This window comes from Myotis brandtii, unplaced genomic scaffold (assembly GCF_000412655.1).
Source record: "Myotis brandtii unplaced genomic scaffold, ASM41265v1 scaffold125, whole genome shotgun sequence".
Lineage (NCBI taxonomy): Eukaryota > Metazoa > Chordata > Mammalia > Chiroptera > Vespertilionidae > Myotis > Myotis brandtii.
In genome coordinates this window covers 3,743,095-3,751,638 of record NW_005354385.1, presented here as the reverse complement: position 1 = coordinate 3,751,638, position 8,544 = coordinate 3,743,095, and the positions used below count along the sequence as shown (strand labels likewise).

At 44.3% G+C, this 8,544-nt stretch overlaps 1 protein-coding gene across 1 annotated transcript in view; it reads right to left on the bottom strand.

Annotated features, from left to right (window-relative positions):
• Window positions 1–8,544, bottom strand: part of KIF5C (kinesin family member 5C) — a 151,369-nt gene that overhangs the window by 32,745 nt on the left and 110,080 nt on the right. Inside the window, exons 16-17 of the mRNA XM_005859294.2 lie at window positions 4,513–4,701; window positions 535–652 (exon numbers count right to left, since the gene is read on the bottom strand). Of these exons, the coding sequence (XP_005859356.1) occupies window positions 535–652; window positions 4,513–4,701 (307 nt within the window). The remainder of the gene's footprint in view (window positions 1–534; window positions 653–4,512; window positions 4,702–8,544) is intronic.

Genomic DNA, 8,544 nt, shown 5'->3' with positions numbered 1-8,544 from the left:
GGGGGGGGGGGGGGGGGGGGGGGGGGGGGTGCACAGTGAGCCACTGGTGGAAGTTCAGACTTGACCTTAAGAGCCACAACGTCAGAGGCATGGGGTTGGGCACGAGGCAGATTTGACTTTAGAACAGTCCCTTGGGTTGCAGCCCGGTGGCCAGACTGGAGCAGACTGGGGCGGGACCCTCGCTAAACAAATGTCATCACAATTCTTAGTTAGATTAAGGCAGTGACAATGGAAGATGGAGATGAGCAGGTGGAACAGACAGGCCTTTGATAGACGGGAAGCAGAAGTAGGGAAGAGGGGATTCTGAGGTGGGCGGCAGGGTGGGCTCCGGGAAAGTGGGCAGTGGAGCAGATAGAGAGTGAAGGCAGTCTTCTGGATTATTCTCCCGCCCCCCCCCTCCCCCCCAATGATGCCATTGTCATCAATAGACCGAGAAATGCTTTAATTGAGCAAGTGGACATCTTGAGTTCAGCAATGCAGACAGTGCCTGCTTAGGCCTAGAGTGTGACACCTGCAAAGTAGTCACTCATTTACCTTGGGCTCGGAGCTTGGCCAGCTCCTCATTGAGCGAGTCTTGGGACTCTTCCAGCTGCCTCCTCTTCTGCTCCATGTTCTGCATGTAGTCCGTCAGGGATTTGATCTTGGCCTCGTGCTTGAAACAGCAAATAGATAAAAAGAATGAAGGACTAGAAGTGGTCACCTCACTTGCCCGGGACTGTCCAATGGGAAAATGCATGGACTAACTAGCAGGGTCCTCTGTTTTTCCATGTGCTTCTCTGCCTCTCACAGACACCCCTCAGGGCCACGCCCCTCCTCGCCATCCACAGTGCTGAGACACCAGGGCCCAGGCTGGTTTTCTCCTCACAGAGAACAGAATGCTGGAGAGAAAGGGGCGGGGGAGTGTCTGGGGCTGAGGGCTTCATTCTTTGAACCCGCACCTGTGGATTGCATCTTTACAAATCAAATATTATGACTTTTCTTTTTCTGTCTCTCAGGCTCACCAATTCCGGTCTCACGGACTTTACATTTTACATGTTCCTCTCCTTGGTAAGCATTCCCCCATCCCTCCCAGACATGGACCTTCACGCAGACCATCATTTTCTTATGGCACTGACTTTCTACATGGCTTATCTCGGCCACTTTCTTACTTGTTAGCTCATGAGGGCAGAGTACATGCTTAGTAACTATTAGTGCTGTGGTTCTCAACCTGTGGGTCGCGACCCCTTGGGGGTCGAACGACCCTTTCACAGGGGTCGCCTAAATACATCCTGCATATCAGATATTTACATTACGATTCATAACAGTAGCAAAATTACAGTTATGAAGTAGCAACGAAAATAATTTTATGGTTGGGGGTCACCACAACATGAAGAACTGTATTAAGGGGTCGTGGCATTAGGAAGGTTGAGAACCACTGTATTAGTGGGATGAATGAATGAATGAATGAATGAATGGGAGTTCACTGATGAACAGGGCCAGCGGTCACTTCTAGCAGATGGAAATAGGCAGGCTCTTCCCCCTCCATGTCAACAGGGATCCCATTAGGCAGGAAGACCCAGGAGACTGAGCTCGGATCTAACGAAGTGACCTCTGGGGGAAGGACTCAGCTGGAGCAGTGAATTCATAAGCATAGCGTGTGGTGAAGAGGATGATTGCAAACCAGGAAGAGAGCATTTTAGCTGGCAATATTTTGTCAGATTCCTTGGATCATGTTGAAAACCAGACAACCAAGGTTTCTCTTATGTTTGAAACCCAGGAAATAATGATTGAATCTTTAGCTCTGTGTAAATTGTAGCAGAGTACAAAACAGCACCTAATGGAAAACTATTGCTAATGTAGAAAACCCTGTCTGACACAGGGATTCTTTAACCCCAAACATCCTAATATTCTTTTTTTAATATGTTTTTATTAATTTCAGAGAGAGGGAGAGAGAGAGAGAGAAAAAAACATCAATGATAAGAGAGACTCAGTGACTGGCTGCCTCCTGCACATCCCCTACTGGGGATGGAGCCCACAATCAAGGCATGTGCCCTGACTGGGAATCGAACCATGACCTCCTGGCTCATGGGTCGATGTTCAACCACTGAGCCACACCAGCCTGGCCCTAATATACTTGACTCCCATCTCATATTCCCAAAGTCAGTGTTCTCTAAGACCTGGGTACCTGGACCCCGGTCGTGGGCTTCAAACTTTACAGCACCCCACTTAGCCAATGATCTGGCTGCGCCCCATTCCAGTGAGCAGAGGTCACAGGCTAAGGGAGCATGCCCACCTGGACCACGTCCCCTTCTATCTGGGAAGCAGTTCCTCTCTACTCCAACAGCCCCACGGCCAATCCCAGGGCCAGTGCTGCTACTCCCAGCATCTATTTAAATAGATTACAGATGCAGTTACACAGCTCCCTCAGTGCACAGGGAGTGCAGGAGGGACTCAGGCGTGGAGGCTGGTACCTCCAGATGGAAAGAGAAGACAGTGGGCTGCAGGCTGCGGGGCCTCTATTTGGACTCTGGCTTTGACCTCTAATAATAGGCTCAGGGCTCCCCAAAGCACATGCCATCAGTATCATAGGGGATCTGGGAATCATACCGGGGCGACACTGAGCCCTAATGTTTACCATTTCTTATCTCAATTTTTAAGAATTATAAAAGGTAAACTGTAAAGCAAGCTCAGAAAGAAGTGGTATAAATTCCACCCATAAACCACTCTAACTTATCAACTGTTTCCCCTTGATATCCCTGGTTTTATCTATATGAACACATATTTTACAAAGTTGCAAAGCACAACACAAGTACTAATCAGCATTTTCATTTTCACTATCTTCATGTCATTATACTTTTCAAATGGCCATATTTAATAATTTTTTGGGTAAGAGCTACATAACATTCTTCCATATAACTTTATGTTATTAGTCTATCAATAAATATTTGGGTATTTTACCTTAATGTAAGAAATATTGCACTCAACCACTTCCATATAAGGCCTTAATATTTTTAATCAGAAATGATAATGCTATATGAAATGAAAGTTTTTCATTTTTATTACCAATGAAAAATACCATACGTGAAATTACTGGACCAAAGTACACTTATATTTTTCATGGCTTTTGATTCCCAAAGTGCTTTCCAAAAGGACCGACCAAATCATACTTTTTTCAACAATGTGTATAAATGTCACCATCACACACGAGCCTGGAATAATCTTTTCAATACCTTGTTGATCATTATGTTGGTTATAAAATGGAACCTTGATGTTTTAACTGCGTCTGTTAGATGATTGTGGTGGCAGAGAAGGAGGCTGGAGGTGGTTCTATGATCACGTATTATTGTCACATTGAAAAGCACACCAGAACGAGGTACGCGTTTGTCTGTCTCTCAGTGTTATCTGCGGCATCACTCATGCTGACATGCATCTGTTTCCCCCAAATGACTCCAGCTGATTTAATGCCTGGCATGAGGCAGGGGCAGCGGCGCACACCAGCAGCCACAAAACCCTCACACCAAGCTCAGGTTAACAGTGGTAGGCCAGAAACCAGGCCATTTTCTGAGACCGCCTTGCTAAAATGAAAACGCCACTCCAGTGGGAACAGAGCAGCCCCTCTCCCTGAGGAATGGAATGTGCCCGGGGCTTGGAAACCCCTTCCCGGCTTCGGGTTCAGGTACGCATCGTGGGGAGTCCCAGCTCTGCCTTTCACGGGCGCCATGACTTTGGACACTACGTTTAATCATTCTTAAGTCTCAGTTTCCTCATCGGAAAAACAGAAACAAAAATAAAACCTGCCCACCAGGACTTTTTTAAAGATCAAGTGGGATAGGCATATAAATTGCTTAGCACAGCATATGGCACACTGTCAACACTCAATAAAATGTCACTAACAACAGTAGTGGTAGCTGTCATTTCTGTTTTCAACCATTAAATTGGTTCTATGATAGAAATTAAACAATGAAGGAATATTGCCTTAACTCAGCGGTTCTCAACTGTGGGTCGCAACCCCTTTGGCGGTCGAACGACCCTTTCACAGGGGTCGCCTAAGACCATCCTGCATATCAGATATTTACATTACGATTCATAACAGTAGCAACATTACAGTTATGAAGTAGCAACGAAAATAATTTTATGGTTGGGTCACAACATGAGGAACTGTATTTAAAGGGCCAGAAGGTTGAGAACCACTGCCTTAACTGATAGGAGATTTAGATTCCAATCTTATCCATTTATTATGTATTTATCTACCTACCAACCTACCTGCCTATTTACTTATCCACAGATAGCAAGATAGAGATATATAGGCACATCCTTTAAAAAGGGACTGAAGATAATTCGCGTAACTCACAACAAAATCTTGCCTGGGTTAAGAATAAGCCTGGACCACCACTGCCTGGGGAGGCCACGGACAACTACTACACAACGCAAAGCTCATCAATACCCCCTTACACACCATCAGCCCCGATTAGAGCACGGAGGAAGCAGGTTTAGAGAACGCGGGTGTGAAGGGAGAGGAAAGGTGTGGCCTACCTGGGAGATGAGCAGCTGGCAGGCGGCCAGCTCCCGCTCACTGGCGTTCATCTTCCTGTTGGAGTCCATCTGGGCGCTCTCGAGCTGCTTGCTGCGGTTCACCAGGGACTTGACCTCTGACTTCATCTTGCTGATGTACAGACGGGCCATGGTGAACTCCTCCTCAATGACGCCATTCACGTCTGCCAGCTGGGCACAGGAGGGGACACAGCTACTGCCTGTAATTCCCAAAGGTCCTTGGGGCCCCTGAAACCCGTCCCCGGGTCCTCAAGAGTTCTGTGGGTTCCTGGTTAAGAATCCCTAATTACAGGACCCCAAGCTGAAAATGGTCCTAAAACGTACTATACGTTCAACCTCAAGATCTCGGAACCTCAGGTGAAACTTTCAACTGAAAACCTCTACTAAATGTAATCCTCAATTAACCAGGCTTTTCTTTCTAATTCATTATTAGGGTGAAAGAGATAATATCAAAGGAAAAATACAGTAAAAATTAAAACAAGAGATAACTTTTAAGACGTGTTCCATTCAATGTCTTAGATCTTATATTCCTAGACCAGCAGAGGCTAGTGCTTCAAAGGGTGACTCTGAGCCCCTATAACAGTGATGGCGAACCTTTTGAGCTCGGCATGTCAGCATTTTGAAAAACCCTAACTTAACTCTGGTGCCGTGTCACATATAGACATTTTTTGATATTTGCAACCATAGTAAAACAAAGATATATTTTTGATATTTATTTTATATATTTAAATGCCATTTAACAAAGAAAAATCAACCCAAAAAATGAGTTCGCGTGTCACCTCTGACACGCGTGTCATAGGTTCGCCATCACTGCCCTATAAGAACTCCAGCCAGAATTTCAATTATGTTCTCTAGAGTCTGCTAATCAGAAAGAGGAGTAGTCTAAAGGCTTGAATATGTTTCTACAACTAAGGATTGAAAAATAAAAAGGATTTTCTATATAGTCCTCAATTAAACAACAACAAAATAATGAACAAGAAGGTGCCATTACCAAATCCACGTCTCCTTGCCTCTACCTGCCTGCCCCTTCCAGGCAGACCCGCATCGACCTTATTATTTAAGATCACTGAGAATAACAGTCTAAGGGCCCCTTTAGGAGAGAAGAGTCTGACAGCCAGCATTCCTGCATGAGCTCATGTTTGGTTTCTAGGTTTCAGAGCTCTACTGCAAACAAAAATTGACACAAGGTACTCGGGATAGAAACCCATTTGCTGAGATGCAAACATGCTCTTGAAGGGAAGTTGACCAAATGAGCAAAGTGACTGTGTGCATATTTTGTTTAACCACCAGAGGGCATTCTAGCACCTCAGTCCAGAACAAGCCCATGAATAGAGGCTTGAGCTCGTTTTAAGACAATGATTCTGGTTTTTTTGATGTTCCACAGTATACTCTAACAGCCCACTTTTGTCACTGATGTTTTCATTAATTCAACATATGACTCTTGTTTCAGTAAACACTGAAGAGTTAGAAAAGGAATTATCAGCCCTGATAATTGGTAGCAGATAGGACACAAACTAGAGAGCAGGCTGAGCACCTGTAACTTAACTTGGTGTCAACCTTCCCCTAAGAATTCTCCAACAGTATTAGTTACATCAGTGTCAATCAACACTACTTAGGATCTATATTAACAGCAAGAAAATCTACAAGTATCAACTTTTGCCTCCATTTTAAATTAATGGAGGTTCTTGCTTAAGCCCGTTATATTTCTGACTGCCAACAATAGGTCTACCAACACCCCTCCTCCTTACGTATTCCCTTTATCATCCTATAGCATGGAGAAAATGAGTAAGAGAAGCCTGCAATCTTTACATTGTTTTGTTCTTCTACCTTTGAAGACTGGTCAAATGTGGAACAGAGATAAGAAACTCATTCTTTAGCCTGACCAGGTGTGTCCTGCATACTGTCAGTTTCAGTAGAAAGGGACGGGAACATCCGTATCTTCTATGAGGAATTCACAATCTGCACCAGCGCCTGGTGGATAAACATCGCTGAGCCAACAGGCAGGGCATCCTGGGAGGAGACAAACCCCTCCTCCGCCCCAGGTCTGTCCTTAGACAAGGACGCTTTCTACTCTGTGCCCAGATCCCATGGGTACTGGAAGAATAAGAAATGTATATACAATAAGGGGCTTCCTCCAAAACGATAGTTGGATATTTCTTCTCCCAAAACCAGACCCAGAAGCACTGAAGCCTACCCTTGTCCTAGGAGATCTAAAAAGAGATTTGAGTCCATGTCTGGTGGGAAAAAAACACGATTTCAAACAAATGACTTTAACTGAAAGGTTTCTTACCCCTTAAGAATTCATATATTTAGTCGTGTAAATTCTAAGTTTTAAGTAATTTTAGAACACTGTTATTTCAAAAAGAAGAATCCGAGTTTGCTGCTGAGATGTTATTTATAACTCTCCCGAGTCTGACAGTGACTCCAACCGTAGACACTAGACTGTGTGATCTAGTACAAATGACTAATCGAGGGAAAAAGGGCTGCCTTCACTTGGAAGACAGATGCTGCCTGCCCCTCTGCTCTGCCCACAGAGGACGAGTCACCCACACACCCACCACCTGCCCCAGGAGCATGGGCTGCTGTGCAAGGTGCCATTTCTAGGCCAAGTAAAGGTAAGTAAGGTGACTGCTCAAGACAGCGGTTCTCAACCTGTGGGTCTCGACCCCTTTGGCGGTCGAATGACCCTTTCACAGGGGTCGCCTAAGACCATCCTGCATATCAGATATTTACATTACGATTCATAACAGTAGCAACATTACAGTTATGAAGTAGCAACGAAAATAATTTTATGGTTGGGTCACAACATGAGGAACTGTATTTAAAGGGCCAGAAGGTTGAGAACCACTGCTAAGACATAAAGTCAGAGGAGACTAAAAGAAGTAGTCAGTGTGGGTCCAACCAAAATCAGGCAGCTAATCCATCCATTTCATGTACTCTAACCTCTATCCTATTTGTTTGTGGTTGGATTCCTGGAAATCTTTGTAGGGAAAACCCAGTGACATGGTACATGAGAAAAAGAGGCAGTTCATGAATAAACCTGACAAAGTCAACACCAGGCTCATCTTGTCAGGAGCTGGTCTCATCTTGTTTTGTTGACTAAACAAAATATTGCCTGGGCTCTGTTTCCAGACAAGACAGAGCTGGAGAAATAGGGGTTCTTCCGTTTCCACATGGTGCCGGCCTGCTGCATTCTGGAGGTGATGCAGAGGGGACTCCCACAGCCATCTTTTCCCTCACACCAGTACTACAACAGGGACCTCGTGAGAACTAAAAGAACAAAAGTTCCCTCGTGGGAACTTTAGGAACAAAAATACAAGATCACTGAAAATTTCCTAGATTTGCTCATTTTCTTAGAGCAAAATAACTATGTCAACTGAGTAGTCCTAACAATAAGGAACGTGTCTGTAATAAGTGGGACTTAATCAAACTAAAAAGCTTCTGCACAACAACATCAAAATGCAACCTATGGAATGGGAGAAAATATGTGCAAGTCACATATCTAATAAGGGTTAATATCCAAAATATATAAAGAACTCATACAACTCAATAGCAAACCCGAAGAATCTAATTAAAAAATGGACAGAGGATCTAAACAAACATTTTCCCAAAGACATACAGATGGCCAACTGGTACATGAAAAGATGCTCAGCATCACTGATCATCAGGGAAATGCAAATCAAAATCACCTCACACCTGTTAGAATGGCTGTCATCAAAAAGATGAGAGATAACACATGTTGGCAAGGCTGTGGAGAAAAGGGAACCCTCATGTTGGTTGGAATATAAATTGGCGTAGCCACTATGGAAAACAGTAAGGAGGTTCCTCAGAAATGAAATTTCTTAAAAGTGGAACTACCATATAGCCCAGCCACCCTACTTCTGGGTCTATAACCAAAGGAAGTGAAATCAGAATCTCATAGGGATATCTGCATTCCCACATTCATTGCTGCATTACATACAATAGCCAAAACATGGAAACAACCTAAGTGTCTGTCAACAGATAAATGGACAC